This window comes from Microtus pennsylvanicus, chromosome 7, assembly GCF_037038515.1.
Source record: "Microtus pennsylvanicus isolate mMicPen1 chromosome 7, mMicPen1.hap1, whole genome shotgun sequence".
Taxonomy (NCBI): Eukaryota; Metazoa; Chordata; class Mammalia; order Rodentia; family Cricetidae; genus Microtus; species Microtus pennsylvanicus.
Window position 1 is genome coordinate 89,529,818 of NC_134585.1, and position 21,668 is coordinate 89,551,485.

The 21,668-nt window shown below is 41.0% G+C and overlaps 1 protein-coding gene across 1 annotated transcript in view; it reads left to right on the forward strand.

Moving 5' to 3' along the window:
- Enpep (glutamyl aminopeptidase) overlaps positions 1–21,668 on the forward strand; it is a 74,718-nt gene that overhangs the window by 37,280 nt on the left and 15,770 nt on the right. Inside the window, exon 11 of the mRNA XM_075981355.1 lies at positions 12,354–12,430. Within this exon, the coding sequence (XP_075837470.1) occupies positions 12,354–12,430 (77 nt within the window). The remainder of the gene's footprint in view (positions 1–12,353; positions 12,431–21,668) is intronic.

Consider the following 21,668-nt stretch of genomic DNA (forward strand, 5'->3'; position numbering starts at 1 on the left):
TTAATGATGAATTTATGAGCAAATTGCATAAGTCAAAGTCCCCTGATCATCCAAGCAGCACTGCGCTTAGAAATTTAATCAAATTCTCTTGCATATGGCGTAGAAACTTATAAATAAAATTTAGTTCATCCAAACACTACTAATTAAAACTTTATTAATTTAGGCCAATCCTAAACCAGATAGTGGTGACGCACGCCTTTAATCCCAACACTTGAGAGGCAGAGGCAGGCAGACCTCTGAGTTCTAGGCCAACCTGGTCTACAGATTGCATTCCAGAACAACCAGGGCCTCAGAAACCCTGTCTCAGAAAACCAAAAACCAGTAATTTCAAAGTATGAACACCCAATTAAGTTCTATAGCTTTATATCATCTACATTTTTATTTCTTATGTATTTTTATAAATCTAATTAAAGCACAAATCCAGGGCCAGTGAGAGGACCTAATTGGGGAGGGGACTTGAAGCCAAACCTGACAACCTAAGTTCACGCTCTGGAAGTCAAAGAGCAAAAGAAGAGAGTTGTCAACTCCAGCAAGTTGTCTTCTGACCTGTACATGTGTGCCCCCCCCACTGAATAAATAAGTAAATACATGCAGGAAACATTAAACCCACATACAGAGTATATCCAAAGACATTTCATCCCGTTAAAAATAAAACCCACAATTTTACCAAACAAGATCCTCCCCCCGCAATATTAAACATAGTTATTAAGGTCAGATGTTTTAAGAATTTCAACTAAAATGAGAAGCCAATATGTTATTCTCTTTAATTTGCTCAATTTTTAGAAAATGTTTTAAAAGAACACGAAGTCGGTTAAAGCGTGTTATCTCCTAACTTATTACAGTTGAGTCTTAAGTCGCCAATGCTCTACCTCAGTCTGCAGACATGTGCACAGTTACGGAGTTATTTTGCACACATTTCTGAGGACCAGCCCACAGCCCCCTCACTGAAGGGAAGGATATCAGGACACCAAAGCCTAGGACCAGCCTCGGGATTCTGGCTGCAGTAACCATCCCAAGGATATCATTCTAGTCCAACTCAACCTTCCCAGCATGCACTTTGGGTTACCTGGAGTGTGATAATACATCACCAATCCCTGGGCATCGCACCAGTCCCACCCACACCCAATTTTTTTTATGACCTTTCTTTATGTTTTTAATATTCAGTTTGAGTGGAGAGACTTTCGCACCTACCCACTTCCCAGGCACCTTGCAGTCTCCACGGCTTGATTCTTACTGGAAAGGCCCTTGCGTCTCTTTAGTGATAACTTTGATGATATTGTGAAGGCGTAAGTCACAAACAATGCCAATTTGGGATTATGATTAATAGGGTGATATTTATTTAAAGGGGAAAAACTTACAGATCACTTTCAGCCCTCTGCGTAACCAGGAAGGAAGTCAAGTCACCGGCGGAGCAGGAAGTGAAGAGAGAGAGGAGAGGGAAGTGGCCGCTTTTTTAAAGGGAGAGAGACCACGCCCCAAGGGGCTGGTATCTCAGCGGCGATAGGCTGGAGGAGTGGGAGGACCTCCCGCAACACCTCCCCCTTCTGTTTAAATAAGAGAGTTCTAAACCTACTATGAAATTATATACAATAAGTACAAATACGCTATTCTAACTAGCTTAGGTCTTGTATAATAAATAACTTGGCCAAGTCATGAGAGAAAGTAACTACATTTATATAGTCTTCAACCCCATCAAAGATCTGAGAAGGGAAATAATGTTACCTGGGTAATTAGGAAGTTCAGTAAAACAACTTCCAAAACATGCAACAAATCACAGAGACAACTAGCTACCTAGGCAATCACCCAAAGTCACATTAGCAGCGTTGAAGCAACCAACTTTGGCTAAGGCCTAACATAACTGACACACCATTTTCAAAGGCAAGCAACTTTCAAAACTATCTTACCCTGTCTTGGCAGGATAAGACAGCCCTGTTTTATCCATTGATGCATGCTCTGTATCTTTGTCAGTGGTTGAGGTATGGGCATTTCTTTGCCCCAAGGCCAGTTCTGCCAAAAAGAAATGCTCCAGGTGGAGTGTCTTTGGTGCTCAACATTCTCTCGGGAATAGAGTGGTGTTGCCAGGAGCAATTGTGTCTCACTATCACGAAACTCTGAGTTAGATTAAAGGCCATTTTCTACAGTTCTTTGAAGAGGTCGAAGATTATCTATCTATACTGAGTATAATCTCTATATATCTAGAGAACCTGATTAGTCTAATTATAAATGACAAACTTAGATGACTATTTATCTATATAATTCTCAATATCTATCTAACTTAAAGACTAAGACAATAAACAACTGTGTAACAAATAAGGATAATGACCTCCAAATATAAACACTGTACAAATATACATTGCAATATGGTAAATATATATCAATACACAAACATTATATAAGTATCTTAATCAGAGGTAGAAATGTACACTGCAATATGGTAAATATATACAATATATATTTATCAATACAATATATGTCAATACATAAAAAATGTTTTAAACAGAGATAGAAACATGCATGCATACAATAGTCAATATAATTTAACTTTGTATCAATATACAAGAATCGATACCAATATATTTGTCTAAAAGCAGTAACTCACAATTATAAATCTATTATCCCATCATTCCTTTTTTTTTTTTTTTCAAAATGATCCCTGAGCTTATAAAATTCCTCCCCCAACCCTCAATCGTATACTAATTATAATCAACCCCTAAATGATGTCCCTAAACCCAAGGGCAAACTTTACTGGGAGAGGGGACGTCGTCCTCTAAAATTACTTCCAGCTGTCATAGGGGCGACGTTCTTTCTGGGGGATCCTGTGAAAGTAAAATGATGGTTAAATTTCAAGATCAATGTCTTTTAAAATTGCAAATAGTCTCTGAGTATTTTGTGGAGGTCTGGCCAGAATGTTGTACAAGATGTGCACCATTTCAGCTAACCAAGTTGGAACTGTCTTGTGCAGCTGGTACCCAAAGCAGGTCTTGTTGTAGCGCTATCAGTATCTGACGTCATATCAACCAAGTAGAGTTGTTGTTGTGGGGCCCCATCTTCTTCCTGGAAACTTCAAATGTCACTTCAGGAAAAACTCATTGTTCATTGTGAAAAACTTAAACATTAATCATATAGACATATATAGACATACATATATATATTCAATGAAAGGCATGATAGATATATTCAATGAAAAGTATGATAGATATGAAGAAAAGCAAAGATGTTTTCTAAACTCATATTTCTTTCTGTCCCACATCATGGCTCTTGACATGAGACAGAAACTCCAGAAACTCTGGGTTTTTCTCTTACTAACAGGCTTGGAATTGGAGAGGGACTGAGCCAGAGTCCAACTTCAAAACCAGCTTTATAAATTTAGAAATATGGTTTAATATTACTTACACAACCCATTCAGTTTTCTTGATATTTCCTATCGGGCAGGTATTTTTCCATCTGTCAGTATCCAAACATCCAGGTTCCCTTGAATTTCTCAAAGATGAGTGTTTTCCTGTGGAGATAAGAACAGAACCCTGCCCCCATTCTATATGTTTTTCTTACCACCTGTATGAATATCATCATTGTGGATAAGTTGTCATTTCTCCTTTCCAAGAGGTTTCTCCTCTTCAAATCGAAACTTTATTAATTTTGATGGTATCCACAATTTTTCTTCTCCTGTGGAAACAAGAGCAAAACCCCTTCCCCAACGTAGCACATCTCCTGGCTTCCACTGAGAGGTCAGCACATCTTTGAAATAAATCGGTTGATTTAGTTCAGCAGACTTTTCCATTATCCAATGTCTTTCTGCTGCTGTCGTTCCTTTCTCATTAGCGTTAAGAAAATTCAAGGTTAATAAAGCATTATGTAATCTATTTCTGGGGGTATTTTCGGTCCCTTTCTGTTTGTTCAGCATATCCTTTATAGTACGATTTGATCTTTCTATAACTGCCTGACCTGTAGGATTATTTGGTATACCTGTAATGTGTTTTATATTATAATAATCAAAAAAGCGTTTCATTTTCTTAGATACATATGCTGGACCATTGTCTGTCTTTATTTGTGCGGGTATACCCATGATGGCCATAACTTCCAATAAATGTGTGATTACTGAATCAGCCTTTTCTGAGCTCAGGGCAGTAGCCCATTGAAAACCTGAATACGTGTCTATGGTGTGGTGTACATATTTTAATTTACCAAATTCCATAAAGTGGAACACATCCATCTGCCAGATTTCATTTCTCTTAGTGCCCTTTGGGTTACTCCCTGCAGGCAACGGTGTTTGATTATAGAAAGAACAAGTAGGACATCTCTTTATAATGTCCTTAGCTTGTTGCCAAGTAATGGAAAATTCTTTCTTTAGGCCTTTACTATTGACATGATGCTTCTTATGAAATTCTGAGGCCTGCAACACACTTCCAATCAATAATTGATCAATCTCAGCATTGCCTTGGGCTAGAGGACCAGGCAGACCTGTATGGGACCGGATGTGTGTTATGTACATCGGACAAAGCCTGTTCCTGATTATGTCTTGTACCTGGATAAACAATGAAGTCAACTCTGTGTCATCTGGTATAAATTCAGCGGTTTCAATATGCAAGATAACTCTTTCTGCATATTGTGAATCTGTAACTATATTAAGAGGTTCTTTAAAATCCCTTAGCACCATAAGAATGGCATATAATTCTGCCTTCTGGACAGAATTATAAGGGCTTTGTTCCACCTTACTCAATTCATCTGACTTGTAACCTGCTTTCCCTGATTTATTTGCATCAGTATAGAACGTACGGGCTCCAGTTATTGGAGCATCACGTACAATTCTAGGAAGAATCCAAGAAGTTCTTTTTATGAGGTTAAGTCTACCACTTTTGGGATAGTTGCTATTAATTTCTCCCAAAAAATTAGCACAAGCTCTTTGCCACGGTTCATTGTCTTCCCATAACTTTTTTATTTCTTCAGTAGTAAAAGGCACTATAATTTCTGCTGGGTCTATACCTGCTAGTTGACGAAGTCTCAGCTTACCTTTTATAATTAATTCAGAGACTTTTTCCACATAAGTTTTTAATTTTTTACTTGGTTTATTAGGTATAAATATCCACTCTAAAATAATATCTTCCCTCTGCATTAGAATCCCTGTAGGAGAAATTCTGGAAGGCAATATGACTAGGATGCAGCTAAGATTTGGGTTCACCCTATCCACATGTGCCTCCTGTAATTTTTCCTCAATCATTGTCAGTTCCTTTTCTGCTTCAGCTGTCAGTTCTCTTGGACTATTCAAATCTTTATCACCATCTAAGGTTTTGTTTAAATGAACTATTAGATCAGGTGTTATCCCAACAGCTGGTCGTAGACTGGAAATGTCTCCTAACAATCTTTGGAAGTCATTAAGAGTCTTTAAGCGGTCTCTCCTAATTTGTGCCTTTTGCGTTTTAATTTTCTCTAACCCTATTCTGTAACCTAGGTAATTAATAGAGTTTCCTCTTTGAATCTTTTCAGGGGCAATTTGTAATCCCCACCTAGGCAAGACTTTCTTTACTTCTTCAAACATCCTTTCTAAAGTATCTTTATTTGAATCAGATAACAAGATGTCATCCATGTAATGATAAATAATGGACTTGGGGAATTGTTTACGAATTATTTCCAATGGCTTACTTACAAAATATTGGCACAGTGTAGGACTATTGAGCATACCCTGTGGGAGGACAGTCCATTGATATCTCCTATTGGGCTGAGAATTATTATAAGTAGGCACTGTAAAGGCAAATTTTTCTCTATCCTTTTCTTGTAACGGTATAGTGAAAAAACAATCTTTCAAATCAATAACTATAAGAGGCCATCCTTTTGGTAACAGAGAAGGCAAAGGAATTCCAGATTGTAGTGAGCCCATAGGTTGAATTACTTTGTTGACAGCTCTTAGATCTGTCACCATTCTCCATTTACCAGATTTCTTTTTTACAACAAACACAGGAGAATTCCAAGGGCTGGTTGATTCTTCAATGTGGTGAGCATCTAGTTGCTCCTGCACCAGCTGTTCCAATGCCTGTAGTTTATCTTCAGCTAGAGGCCACTGTTTGATCCATATTGGCTTCTCAGTTAGCCATTTTAAAGGTAGGGCTGTTGGTACCTCTAAAGGTTTGGTATTTGCTGTATGTTCTTGTACAGCCTGAATGGCTAGTGACCTTTTTCCATAATACCTCATCATATACTTCCCAGAATTATGAGTTCCTGGAACTACAGGAATGTTAATCTGGGTATTCCATTGCTGTAGCAGGTCACGGCCCCATAAATTTATGGCAATATTGGCTATATATGGCCTTAGTCTTCCTATTTGCCCTTCGGGCCCTATGCATTCAACCCATCTTGTGCTTTGTTTTACACGAGATAGGGTTCCAATTCCCAGGAACTGAACATCTACCTCTTGAAGAGGCCAATTCGGATGCCAAGATTCTGGGGTAATGATACTTACATCCGCACCTGTGTCTAATAAGCCTTCAATAAAAGTGCCATTTATACAGACTTTTAGCTTTGGTCTTTGATCATTAATAGAAGTCTGCCAAAATATACGTTTACTCTGTCCAACTGGGTTTTTTGACTCATCCTCCACATGGATTTCATCATTTAGACCAGTATTACTTTTTACAGCAGAAATTGGAGCTTTTAATTTTCTTGGTGAGGCACGTTCTCCACTGTGACTGGGAATGACTGGGCCACTGTTGGCTTGGGGGCCTGCGAGAGGCCCCTCAAGGAGTTTCCCGACGGTATCGGGTTGCCTTGTTTATCTGTTGTTGACCTGCATTCATTGGACCAATGTCGGCCTTTACCGCATCTCCTACATATACCTGAAGGCCTAGGTCTCCTATCTTTGTCATTCCCAGAGGAGATAATATTCCTAGAAATTCTGTGCCTGCAATCCCTTTTCAGATGTCCTAATTTACCACAATTAAAACACCTGGCAGTTTGATGTCTCCTCATTGCTGTGGAAATCGCTTCTCCTACCCAAGATTCATCGTTATAGCTAAACGTCTCAACATTCATCGTATGCTGAATCCATTCATCCATAGGTGCTGATCTAGACTTTAAAGGCCCAATTATCTTTTTGCATTCTATGTTTGCATTCTCAAAAGCTAGAGATTCAAGAAGTATTCGTCTAGCTTCTGGGTCTGTTACCCCTATGTCCAGAGCCTTAATTAATCTTTGCAAAAAGTCAATAAAGGGTTCTCTCTGTCCCTGCCTAATTCTGGTATATGATTCAACCCTTTTTGCTGGATCTTGTATCCTATTCCAAGCATTTAAAGCTGCTTGGTGACATAGACACAGTACTTCATCATCATAAAGAGCTTGGACCTGTGGATCAGCATATTCTCCTGCACCAAGAATTTGATCTTGGGAAACCTCAATACCTTTTGCTCTTCCTTGCTGTTCCATATGTTTGGATTCTTCTCTGAAATAAATTCCAAACATCAAGGAAGGTCCATTATCTAAAACTGCAGACACTAACTGATGGAAATCATGGGGGGTAGCTCTAGCATTAGAAGCCCAAGTCCTTATCATTTCCTTTACGTATGCAGAGTGCAAGCCAAAATTAACAATAGCTTGCTTAATTTCTTTTAGATCATTCATTGCTATTGGCGTCCATCTAGCTTCTCTGACTCCCTTTGAGCCTTTAGAAGTTGACGCTTTGTCAGAATTAAGTATAGGGTATGCTGCTAAAACCTTTGGTAAGCCAGTTCTAATAGCTGGTATTGGCATTGTATTCTGTCCTTGTGCCTTATTACTCTGTTCACCAGCTCCAATCATTTCTTCAATCATTTCAAGTCTTTTTATTATTGTCTCTTTTGAATCCTTAATCTCCTGACCTGCATGAGTTTCTAGTAAAGATTGTATGGTTCTTAGGAGTGCCATGATCTTCCTAAATGATAGAATATGCAAAAAAATACTGAAACCTAGTAACCAGTAAATTAAGTTATCCCCATAGTCATATAAACCTTGCATGATATAACCCATTGTATTGGTAACCAGAACAGTAAAATTCGCGTTGGAAACGAGAACTGCCATATTACCTATTATCCAGCAGGTGGCGCTGTTGCCAAGTCTCGACGAAAACACGGTCCTGTTTCAGAGTCCGCCTAGTATTTGTTAAAAACTGGAAAATGTAAGTTGCTCAACAAAGTAAATGTAATTAAATCAATTCCAGAGATGGAACCAGAAACCAGAATCCAGGGGTAGGGAAGAGCAACCTGGAAGCCGCTTATGCCTCCACGTGACAGAGTCACCCTGAGGGGTTGCAGCTTTCAGCAACCACGTGCTCTGGTTCGCGCCACTTAAGAGCTGTGCTTGCAAGGGAGATCTGAAAACGACTCAGAAAAGAGCAAATCACGCGGGCAGAGACTTCGCGGGCCTGTGGAGTTTAAATCCACAGGCAGCGGCTGAGGAAGCAACTGCTCCCGCCAAGCTGAACAAGCGCCCGCCAAGCCGAACTTGCGGCCGCCAAGCCGAACTTCCGGCCGCCAAGCCGAACTCGCGGCTGCGAGCCGGGAGAGGTTCTAAAACCAAACGTTGGGCGCCAAATGAAGGCGTAAGTCACAAACAATGCCAATTTGGGATTATGATTAATAGGGTGATATTTATTTAAAGGGGAAAAACTTACAGATCACTTTCAGCCCTCTGCGTAACCAGGAAGGAAGTCAAGTCACCGGCGGAGCAGGAAGTGAAGAGAGAGAGGAGAGGGAAGTGGCCGCTTTTTTAAAGGGAGAGAGACCACGCCCCAAGGGGCTGGTATCTCAGCGGCGATAGGCTGGAGGAGTGGGAGGACCTCCCGCAACAATATTGTATGTAACTTCTTATATTTGTGCCATTGTATGTCACATGTAAATGTTCACAAGTCAATTATTTGGGAGGAATTCCTACAATATGAGGGAGGAGAATGACAGGATATGAAGAAGACATTTTGAAGGGCTTTAACAGCCATAAATTGATTTCTTTTGTCTCAGTAAAGCTGACTGGCCAACTTTAATACTGCTAGATCCTTTTATTTCCAAAGTATTTCTCAAATGTGGACCAAGTACCCGTTTGGGAAGTTTCACAACAGTTGTTCTCTCTAGTCATATTTGTGCGCTGATTTGGAGGGGCGTGGGGAATGTACAGGTGTCTCAGAACACTTGGTTTCCCCACGGGTTAGTATTTAAGGGGAGAAAATGGGTGCAGAGGGAGTGAGTATAACATGCATGAAGGTCTCAAAGTTTGAAAGCAACACCAGGCATTGAGGAAGGTCATTCGCTTCCCCAGACCTACGTTTGTGTGAGTCCCCGGGGCCTATGCTCTTCTTCTCTTTTTACTTTAGAGACGGCTATGATGGAAAAAGACTAGCTGCTTTTCACTCTTTATTTAATTACACCTGGATTAAAGCATAGATTGACTTGTCTTCAGGTGATAATTCAATTATAAAAGTCAACTTAATTGTTCTGTGCTTGGTTCCATTAACAGTTTTAAGCTGTTTCTCTTGTAGTTGCTGTTTTTGTTTCAGCAAACTACATTGACCGTATATAATTTTGCCTATGTGGGAATGTTAAAATGTGTAAAACAGCAGCATACTTCTGTCTTGCAAAACAGGCTCGCACTAGGCAAGTTTCCCAGTAATTGTTTCCTCCAGTCATGTGTACCCACTGATTTATTAAAGCAAAGCCAGTCATCCCTGGCTTTGTTTGAGCTGGCAGAATTGTAGTTTTCTGTTTTGTTTTGTTTTAGAAAAACAACTACTTGGCTATCAAGTCCTCTCTATGCAGATCCCCCACCCCCCAAAAAAATTATAATCAAGTAAACTAAGCATTTATGTCTATATTTTTTGAGGTTTTAACCAGATACTGTCACACATTTTATTTTAATTCCTAGAGGCATGAATTTTAGAGATCATTTATCATATAATTGATTTATTTGTCTCATGTTTATAAAATAAAATTATATAGTCACAGGAAAAGAAACAGAAAATAGTCTCCTCCCAAGTGAGCACATTTGTTAAAAGTCAATCGTAACTGAACAAGAAGGCAAGAGGCCTTAAACCAGAAGCAAGCTTTCCTTGTTTCATTATATTGAAGTGGTAGATTATGGGAGGCAGTGGTGGCGCACGCCTTTAATCCCAGCATTCGGGAGGCAGAGGCAGGCGGATCTCTGTGAATTCGAGGCCAGCCTGGTATACAGAGTGAGCTCCAGGACAGCCAGGACTACACAGAGAAATTCGGTATTGGGAAAAAAATAGCAAAATTAGATTACAATAAATACTTCCAGGCAGATTATTATCTTGTACAATTAACATGCACTAATAAACAAGTCTGAAAAGTACCTTCATCCAAAATCAGAAACTATAAAGCGGTTCTTCTCCTCCATTAAGGCCCGCTTCCATTTGTTCAGAGCTGCTCTTATTTAGTAGACAGTGCACTCACAGTTGCGCTGGGAGCAGAGCCATGTCTTCTGAGAGTGTTTCTCTCTGTTTAATTCAAGATGAGGGGAAGCTTAGTGAACAGAAAGTGTTATCATTCAAACGAGCCCTAGGTGGGTCACACTGTGGATGTCACCATCTCTTCAAATGGACTATTTCTCATCTCTGTCTGTGGGGTTTCTTCCTATGGGGGCCTTGGGTGCCCATACCCACATTGAGAGGCAGAAGAATGGGAGCGGGTTTGCCTTTCTGGATGACTAAGTCAGTGGCAGTGAAGAAAATTCGAGTGCCCATTTTTGACACTGATGGAGCCTGTAAGAAGGCCAGGGCTCTAATTATAGCTTCAGGAACAGTTCCTGGTACCCCTGATTTAGATAACAGGTAACACCCTTTATCGCTTCCTTGATGTGATTTCCACTCTTCGTCGCTTTATGCTCCTAAATCTTTTCCTTTATTCACCCGAGATCAGGTGTGATACCATGATGCTAAAATCGGAAGGCAGTAGTGCCCTGCCTTCTGTCATGTCGACTTAAGACACTCTTAGACACCCCAGGAGAATATGCTTTATACCTGTTTATAGTAAATAGCACAACTTTTGCCAGCCGTTGGTATGGTATAGTTCCAGAGAGGATACTACCGTATGTAAAGACTGTGCACACAGATCATGAAGCCCCCGTCTGTCCGTGTTGGGCCAGGCTGACACTGTGCAAGATGGAGTAGAAGAAAGTGTGGTCTACTGTCTTCCGGTGGGCGCTGCACTAACTGCACGGCAAGAACATCGAATGGTGCTCTTTACTTCTTTGTCCCTCTTCTGAAGAGCTCTAGGGCTCACTAAAAACAGACTTGGAGATGACCATGCCAGCAAAAGTGGGGAGCTGGAAAGAGGGGGTGCCCAGCAGGGTGCTGCAAGAAGCAGCATCAGTAGAGAGGAACTGGCTGCCAGCTTCAGGGAAGCTCTGTAGCCCACACAGATGTACCTGAGAGATTAGATAAGATGGGTTGTCTACCATCCTACCATGGCAAAGCGCCACATCCAGAGGAATACATTTCCTGGAACTTTGGGCCTTAGGGCTCCAGCAGCCTGAGGGGGGTTCCCAGTTAGCCAGGCAGGAAAGCATACTTGAGTAGGGAGGGGGAAAGAAAAACTGCGAGGAGGTGGCATTGGACAAGCCTGAAGCACCTATGACATCCACTGGAGGACCTAGAAAACCATTTATACGCTAGTCTTCTGAAACATGCAGCCTGACATTCTTCTGGAGACGAGAGAATGGCACATTCAAGACCTTCCTGGGCTGTAGAGTGAATTCAAAGGCAGCCTGAGCAGTTGAGAGGGGCCTTGTCACCAAATGAAGTTAAAACGTAGCTCACTGTTAAGCGGCTTCCTTGGCATGCAGGAGGCTCTAAATGAATCGTCCAGTTCCGTAAAAGAGACAAGCAGAACACTTGGGCACCCCAGAAACAAGCTCACCTGGTGGTTTTCCTTTACAGCCTTGATTCTCATGGTTGGGATTTTTAAGTGATTTCTAGGGCACATTCTGCGATGCTGAGTGGGTAGGAGAGTAGAATTCCAATATAATTGGGCAGGAAGCACAACATGCCAGAACCTATGCAGACTTGAATGCAGAGGTTCTGTGTTGTGACATAAAATGCTACATTTGTGCAAGTAATGCAAGATAGTTGTTTCAAAACAAATTATTTTTTACCAAACACTTTTCTTCACCCTTATCTAATTTTTATGCAAATTTCTGCATTTCGTGGGTATATAGAGACCGAGAACTGTCAGTGCCATGACCCATCTTCCTCCCTGAAGTTCATTTTATAAACTCTATCTGTTGGATACTACACATGGGCCAATCACATTTAAGGAAAAATGCTGTCTGTTGATTTTGACATTTAAGCCCTTCATGATTAAGTGTTCCTTTCTTAAAAATTTTAGGTACAGATGGAATATTCCAATTAAATGGATCGAAAATAACCAGCCAAATGTCACAGTTTTCAACAGTTCAAGAGAAGGTAAATATTATTATATTATTTAACACATTCATTTCTTCTTTGAATTGATGCATCTCAGTAAATGAATATGAATACACTGAAGCAGCAATTAAGCCCAAACTTATAAATTTCAGCTTAAAATCATCTACAACGGGAACGTAGCCTCCTCCATGATCTTCTGAGTAATTTATCATGGCAAACAGGAATACATAGCCAAAGCTAAAGGAATCTTCCTGACCTGCCAATCTTTGGTAAACCAAGTTGTAAGATTCCTGCCTTTCCTACCTTCCTCCTCTTCCTCTCCAATTCATCCCTCTGTTCCTTCTTCCTTTCCTCCACTCTCTTCTTCTGCTCTTAAATCAAAGAAGACATTGGATTTCTTAAAATGTCATATAATGACCTGATTTTCAGATGTTCTCTTTCAGTTAGAACAATCAGCTTGTGACACGTTTCTTGTTCTCTCTCCATTGGTTTTTCTTATCCGTATTTGAATAAAAATATAGGATTCTTTGGAAACAAGGTCTTATCACAAACTTCAAAATTCCTGGAAAAAAAAAAGAGAAACCAATAAGTGAGGGAGGTTTTAGCATCGATCCCAGGAGAATTTTTTTATTTTCCTTTTTTTAGGAGATACTTTATTTGTGCACTTTGCTGGATTTCAAGTCACTTGAGAGTAAAGACCACATTAATACACCTTGTATCACAGGAACCAAACCATGGAAAATCTTGACTTTTATGATGTGATCATTGTAGTTGTTTTGAGTTGCAAAACATTTCTCATCTAAGACAGACTGGATTTCTTCATTCTGCCCCATGAAAATGTGGTCTTAGAACAGCATATCCTGTAGCCTTTCCCTGGGGGTTCTTGGAGCTAAAAGCAACGGACATTCCTTTATCTGCACCTGGTTACTTGTCCCCAAATTCACCAGTCTAAAGTGGGTCACCTGAGCTGGGGTTAGAGCTCAATTGGTAGAATTCACAAAGCCCTGGGTTCAGTTGTTGGCAGCACATATAACCAGACTTGGTAGTGAGCAGCTGGAATCCCAGCATTCAGGACCAAGATGCAAGAGGATCATAAGCTCAGGGGTAGCATCAGCTACCTAGAGAGTTCAAGGTCAGTCTGCAGTCCAGGACAGCTTGAACTACATGAAGCCCTGTCTTGAAATTTTTTTTTAAATAAAGTGTATTATCCAATCTTTTTGGTTAAGGTTATAACTATTTGATATCCTCACCTCAGAAAGAGACCCTTAGGGAATGCAAGCTGGTACAACCCCTTTGAATGTCAGTATGGCGATTTCTCAGAAAATTAGGAAACAACCTTCCTCGAGACACAGTAATACCACTTTTGGGTATATATCCAAAAAATGCGCAATTGTGCCACAAGGACATGTGCTCAACTATGTTCATAGCAGCTTTGTTTGTCATAGCCAGAACCTGGAAACAACCTAAATTGCCCCTCAAATAAAGAATGGATAAGGAAAATGTGGTACATTTACACAATGGAGTACTTCACAGCAGAAAAAAAATAACATCTTGAATTTTGCAAGAAAATGGATGGAGCTAGAAAACATTATTTTGAGTGAGGTAACCCAGACACAGAAAGACAATTATCACATGTACTTACTCATATGTAGTTTTTAAACATAAAGCAAAAATAAAAGCCAGCCTACAAACCGAAATCCCAGAGAACCTAGACAACAATGAGGACCCTAAGAGAGACATATATGGATCTAATCTACTTGGGATGTAGAAAAAGACAAGATCTCCTGAGTAAATTGGGAGTATGGGGACCTTGGGAGAAGGTTGAAGTGGGGAGGGGAGAGGCAGGGAGGGGAGCAGAGAAAAATGTAGAGCTCAATAAATATCAATAAAAAAAGAAAAGTTAAAAAAATTAAAAAGAGAGAGAGACCCTTAGTGACTTCCCCTCCATCCCCCACATGCCCAGGTCTTAAGCAATTGCTGGACTTGTGCCAATGAGGACTTAGCTTGTTCTGGAGATCTGTTTTATGAAATGATAATAGTGTTTTTCTACCGTCTCATTTCAATTAAGGCATGTTTTCCAGGGTTCATCCATATTGTGGCAAGGATCAATGATTTATTCCCTTCCATAGTAGATGTATATCATCCTATATTCATATGTTATGAATGTCACTTGTGGTTCCTTTTTTCTTTTTTTCCTTTTATCATAAACTCTCCTACGTTTTTAGTTCTATTGACAACTCTTCTGTCCTGGATATTATGAAGGTAAGACTCATCTGTGGGCTGCTACTGACAGGAAATATGATCGTCAGAAAATTTCCCCTTCATTGTTTATGCTAATGATTGCTATGACATTGTGGCCAATGGCTCTGAATTGTACCAGAAATTCCAGATCAATGCCTTTTTGTCTCAAGAGTCCACATATTTATGCTGTGCTTGAGTTCGTAGCTGAATGTCTTGCGGTCTGTCTGCTGACCATTTTCCTACTTACAGGCAGGTTTGCCAATGGAAAATGAAAAGGACAGAAAGAGAAATAAAAGACAGTAAAAATGTCCCGCAGCACTCATAAACGGCACAATAAGATGGTTAGGGTTTCAATGCCTTCAACTGAATCATCACCACATATGTTCCCCTTTGGTCGCTGTGTTTAACTGAGGGTAGGAAGACTGTCTCGGCAGCAGCTTGATTCGCTGTTTGCAAATTTAAAAACATGAATAATTCATCCATTCTAACATAATTTTTCCAGTGTTTTCCTGGAACGAGGATTTCATCTAAGAGAATGTTCCAGATAGTGAAAGCTCCTCAGAAAACAAGTGTCAAGAGTTCAGAATAAACATTTTTTTTCTAATATTTGTTATATATTTATTAGAAAGAATTTTTTGGATACTCAGTCCTTAATTCATTAGTTCATTCTTTCAGGTAACTTTTTGTTTTGTTTTTGAGACAGAGTCTCATGTGAGTCAGGCTGGTTTCCTACTTGTTATGTAGTCAAGGATGACCTTAAACTCCTGACTCTCCTGCTCCACCTGAGTGCTAGGATTACAAGCATGAGCTTATACACCTTCTTTATACCATGCTGGGGATAAAATCTAAGATTTTGTGCCTGTAGTAATCAAGTTAGCTATGTTGCTAGCTCAAATAAATATTTTTTAAAAAATAGTTTGGAATGCAGTTTGGGAATGAACATCGGGAGAGCGAAGTTCAACCATTCCTATCTTGTAGACTCCTGCCTAGGGCAGGTCAACAGAGAGGTCTGTTATAACTGTGACCATGACGCAGGTGATAAAGGACACTCACAGGACAAGGACTGGTAGAGGAAAGGTTGTTGTGGACAAAATACCTAGGTCAAAACTCAGTTATGTCTCATTACTTACACCTCACTAGAGTTTGAGGGTACAGACTGATGAAGTCCAGAGGGGGTCTGTGCCTCAGACAGCGAGAGGAGAGGGAACTCGCCTGCTCCCTCCCATCTCTCAGACAAGTCCAACGCGGCGTTTGTGTCTCTATTGGTGTATCTGTGTCTCTCTTCCTTATAGAATGTTCTTTAGAGGAAGTGAATGATTTTCTGGTTGCTGCTGCTGCTCTGTTGCCTCAGCAGACACTGAGTGATTATTTATTGTATGCATAAATGGATAAATGAATAAATGCATGCAGGGCTCAGGTGTCTAAGGAGCTGTGATAACAGACCTCCCTTTATCTGAAACTTCAGAATCACGACTAGTCTCTTGGTCAGAAAAACACTAGACACCTCTTCTTACTTCAAAGGGCCTGCTCCATTTTTAGGCTGTGCCACAAGTTCCTGTTTCCTGTTTGAGAATGTCTTCAGCCCAGGGCACAGATGACAAATATGTCCTGAGTGGACTGGATGGGCAACCAGCTCATGTTACCTGTCTCACATCCCTGCACTTGACCACTCTGATGACTCATCAGTTATAAATGCCCCGAGCAAAAACAGGACTTCCGGGGTGTTTTATTTACACAAGTATTGTACATGATGTTTTAATCAATGGGGAGGGAGGATATGTGGTATTTAACAAGAGAAGTACATCACGCCAAAAAAAAAAATTCTGTCTATTCTAACCCAGACCAAAAAAAAAAAAACACCCTCATTTAAATTGTCTTAATCCCGTTAAATTGAATTTATTTTTATCAACATATATTGCCTTTACTGCTGGGATTTGTGGTCACTGGCGTTTTATTAGAAGATAATCATCCTAAGTACTTTTTTCTTATATAGCTGATGCTGGCAGCGTTGTTGGTCCTTTTATTCTTAGTGTTAGTGGTTGGTATTTGAATGGAAATCATAGTTATTCAAACTCCATTTGCTCTCTTTTCTTTTTCAACTAAATTATAAGCTCTGGAAGATGCAAGGTGCTTACTTCCTGTATCTCTTGTCCCCCATCGATTATCAACAGCTGCTAGGTTGTTGGCACATGGTAAGACTTTGGCAAGCACTTGCTTAGCAGAGGGCTGCTTGCCCTGCCTGTTCTCCCTTGATGTTAGCTGTGTTCTACATCTAGCAGGATACCATCTTTATGCTTTGATTTGTTGTATTCTATTACTTAGATGACATTTGTCACAGCACAAAGGAGTTATCAGTCTTGCTTGAACACTGTTTCTGTAGGCATTACTCCAGGACTGAAGGCTAGGAAAGGGGCTAAAATATTACCTTAGGCGTGGAGTCTAAGAGACAGCCTAAGACATTACTATAGGGGAAGACCTAAGACATTACTATGGGAGACGACCTAAGACATTACTATAGGAGATGGCCTAAGAAGTAGGAGAGAGTCTAAGACATTATTCCAGGAGTGAGGTTTTGGAGGGGCCTAAGTTGTTATTCCAGATGTAGGATCTAGAGGAGGGTCTAAGACCTAGGCATGTATAGATTTGGGAATGGTGACGTTTATGACTTTCATGTCTGGACTGTAAGAATTTACATGAGCAAATCCCAGTATCATAGAAATAGAGTTTACTAAAATGTTTCAAATGGGTATGTTTAAATACTCATTACCAAATAAGCACCAATCATGTATCTTTATATGTGTCAAAGAGGGAAGGACTGTCTTCCCATTTTCACACTGAGTCTGTGTAATGTAAAAACATGGAATCCGATGTGCTGGTTCAGAACTCAAGTTTGTCAGCTCAGCTCTGGTCAAGTCTTTGAAGATTTATTCACTTCAACCAAACAGGGGAGATTAAGCAAGAATGTTGACTGTTGTATGTATTAATCAGGTATGCTGGAATACTAGTGAGCCATTGTACCCGTGTAGGCTAATCAGATATCTCTTTCCAGTGAGAATATACTAAGTAAGTTAGGGGATCACAGGATAAAGCCATCACTTTAAAGATGTCATCAAACTGTGATACTGACACAGTGAATTGTCCAGGAGAGCCCAATTATTGTGTTTAGAAACTGTCAACTGTGCCTTGTTGCCATGAAAACTCCTTGTTTGCACAAAAGCGAGAGGAAGTGTTTCTGATTGCCACGTCTTCAGGTGACTGTTGAGCAAATAACAGCTGGGAAATTCTGTTTTTTTCCATCGTGTAATCCCAGTGCAACCTGAATGTTGGAATCCTTCACTAGTCTTTTCCAACCAGGATGCCCAGAAAGATGCCAGGGAGACCAGGGCTACTAAAGCATTGACCACTTCTGTCTGCGTTTCCCATCTCATCTTCAACAGTATGATGCTACTTAGCAGTGAAGGAGACTAGTATATACAGTCTAGCTCTTATCTAGCAAAGGGGACAGCTAGCAGTTTCTTCCATGAATGCTATTGCCTGTAGAACCAGACTTCTCAGAGGTTAAGAAAAGTGAGAATTCCCGTGCAGGCTCAGACGGGCACCTGTGTCCTGGGGCAGGTGGGAGACACACCAGGACGTCTTCACCCTCCAGCTCTTCTTTGTAGGTATCCTTCCGAATCACCCAAATGACCATTAAGGAAAACCCTTCCTTGTGATTAGTCTGCTTGCATTTTTTTCGGACTTTCTTGAATTGCATATTATGTATTAAAATTGTAGCTGGAGGCTGAGGATGGAGGGTCGTTTATTCAAGGTCAGCCTTGGGTATACAGCAAGTTCCAGGCTAGCCTGGGCCATGTAGCACGATCTAGTCTCAAAAGCCAAAGAACAAACAAATGCAAGCGACTCTTGGCAGGCAAATGCTCTGTGTCGATTGCTAAACTCTGGGGGAAAACCCTGTAATTTTAACTCACACAATCATGGCTCAGTTCCTCGCTTCCCTCTTCCTCCCCCATTTCTCTTCTCTTCTCCCTTGCGCCACTCTGGGATCTCAGTAAGTTTCCCAAGCTAGCCTTCAACTCCTGATTCATGATCCTTCTACACCAGTCTCTCTAATAGCTGGAATTACACACGCGGCACAATTTTTGTTGAAAACATTACCGCAAGTGGATGGGAAAAGTCCATTTTACAAAGGGTCATACTTAATTTTAGAGAGTGGAAAATTTAAATTAATTAAAAAAATTTTATTGTGTATATATGTGCATGCTGTAGGCATGGGTGTGCACTGGTACACACACCCTCAACTATGTGTCTGAATATGGAGATTTGAGTTCAGGCACTCTCCACCCTTAGTCTTTGAGGAAAGATCTCTTTTTCAACATGGACCTCACCGTTTTGGGTTGATTGGCTGGCCAAACTCCCTGGGGATCCACCCCTGTTTTCCCTCTCAACACTGGGGTTACAGGTGTGTGCCTGCTAGGCGATTTTGGGGATCACAGCTCGAGTCTTCCATTTGTGTGGCCAGTCCTTCACTCACTGGATCACCAGCCCTGAGAGTGAAATTCCTTAGAAGAGCCCTCAGCCAGGGATAATTTATTCAGCATTTGCTGCACTGAACTAGTGAAAAGAGAACAAAAGCATTTAGAAAGTGGGTGATAAGAGTCCCTGTGGTCCTTGCAAATCCATTTTCAAAATATAAGACTTTGGAGTATAACTTCAAATGACCAAAGATTATTAATCATGGAAAGAGTAGGTGGAGCACCATTATGCTTGTTTGTGTTTGCTTGTTTACATGTGTGGAAGGGTCTCCCACATGTACACATAAAGCAATTTTAAAGAAGTCAGCTTGACGACTAACTTTTATATTAGTATGTATACTGTTTTTGGGTTTGGTTCTGTTTGAAACAGGATCAATTCTGCAGCACAGATTGGCCTCGAACTTGCAGCCATCCTCCTGCCTCGGCCTCATGAGTACTGGAATTTCATGCAGTTTAGGCATGTGCCACCCCGCCTGGCATTCTTTATACTTTATTTCCTGGGTATCCCGTGAAGAACGCATGCTAGTGTTACAATCGTTAAAAGGAATACAAACAGATGCACACTCTTACCCATAAGTGGGCATCGGTTCTTCAGTTCGACCTGCTTCCTTGCATCATGGAGCAACCCTACAGTTTGCTGTTGCCAACTGTTCTCAAAGAAGCATGAACTTGGAAAGTCCTTAACTACCGACTTCCTGGGTCTCAGCTTCCTCATCCATAAAGTGAGAAAAATCACAGTAACGTTAGACAGGCTTAACTCGGCACATAGAAAGCACAGTAAATTACCGCAGTATTTAGATGGATTGCCAGGAACTTCTCAATGTTATTTATATTTGCTTGGCTATTTCTAGAACTGGCAGCCTATCCCATTTCATAATAATGGGGATAGCTACCACCTGTTGGTCACATAACACCTAACGATGTGACCCCGTTTTATCTGCGTTATCTCACTTAATCTTCACAACAGCCCCGAGAGGGATTTTGATCCCCGTTTTCCTCCTGGCAATCTGGAACACAGAGAGGTCAAGTGATTTGGCCGGTGTTACACAGCTTGCCAGTCTCGTAGAAAGGATTTTATCCCAGGTCTGTCAAACTTAGAAGTTCCTGTTCTATCTTCAGTAACATATGGCTTTACCCTTACCAAGAAACTCTCCTCCCAGTACAAACAGTCAAAGGGTGAGGTTGCCAAAAGATTAGTTTCCTTTCAACAACTTCTTCGTGGCCAAATGACAAAGAACGATGAACACTGCGGGAGTGAGGTAAGGGTTTGTAATTTGTCAAGTACCTGCTCCGAAGGCTCCTAAGGAAACCGATTGTCTTGTTGAAGAACTTACTTATGTATTATGAAAAACTACCGTGTCCTGGATATCTTCCAGACCTTACAAATGCTTCCAAAATTTAAATCATCTTTCCTCCCAAACTTGCCTTCCTCTATTCTCTGGCGGCAAGACCATCACTCATCCCACGGTGCAAGCCTTCGCCCTGCCCTCCCCCGCCCCCTCCAGGCAGAAGGAGGGCTATGCCGGCTTTCCCTCTACCGCGTCTCTCTGCTCTATTCTCATTGTGGCCACATGGGCCCAAGTTCTCCCCCTTTCTTGTCCTAGATTATTACAGCTGGGCTCCAAATTGGTCTTAGAAGATCTTCCATAGTACTGTCAAAATTATTTTTCTAGCAAACAGACTCAGGCATGTTGTTCCCTTGTTTGACCATCTTCTCTGTGTTTTTCCCTCTCGAAGAATGGTTTCTTTCACCTGGTATGTGCCAGGAACTCTAGTCTTCTTTGCCAGCCCCATCGGCTATTTCCAGCGCGATTCCCTACATTGTCACCACAGGAAACTCCTTGAGATCTCGCACACATGCTAAGTCGCCACGCGATTATTTGGATCGTCCACTTTCCATGCAGACAGAACATATAATTAATAGACGCAGTACTGACAAATCCTCGTGGTATCTGAGCACAGCTATTGTTTTTAAGGTGTTTATTCGACCTAAACTTAAGTCTCTGTCCCTTCAGCATTGGGCTTCTAAAAGCTTGACGCTGGAGCCCTATGTGTGTGTTGGGTGGCACTTTGGGAAGAAAGTTAATTTGCTAACTCGACTGATAAAAAAGCACTATCACCGTGAACTGAAGTAAGGACTTAGACGACCTTGCAAAGACCAAGAAAATTGAAAGCACTTGTGGGAAGTGGGTTGCCAAGTAAGAGCGTTGTCTTTGGGAACCAAGTCATTTGCAGCGCATTCTGACTCCTTAATCACGTCGTGATATTCCCATTAGTACTCCGCAGAGCAACAATCTGGGTCCATTTTGTTCTGGGGATTAGATCTTGGGGTTCCCCCCTGCAGGGCAAGTACTCCACCACTGGTCCACATCTCCAAATCGGTTTCAATTTGATTTTGAGGCAAGGTCTCACTAGGTTGCCCAGGCTGGCTTTTGAACTCACGTGGCAAATGTATAATCCACCCCAGTCTAAACATATAGACCAAGTAGGTCCCGCTTCCGAGA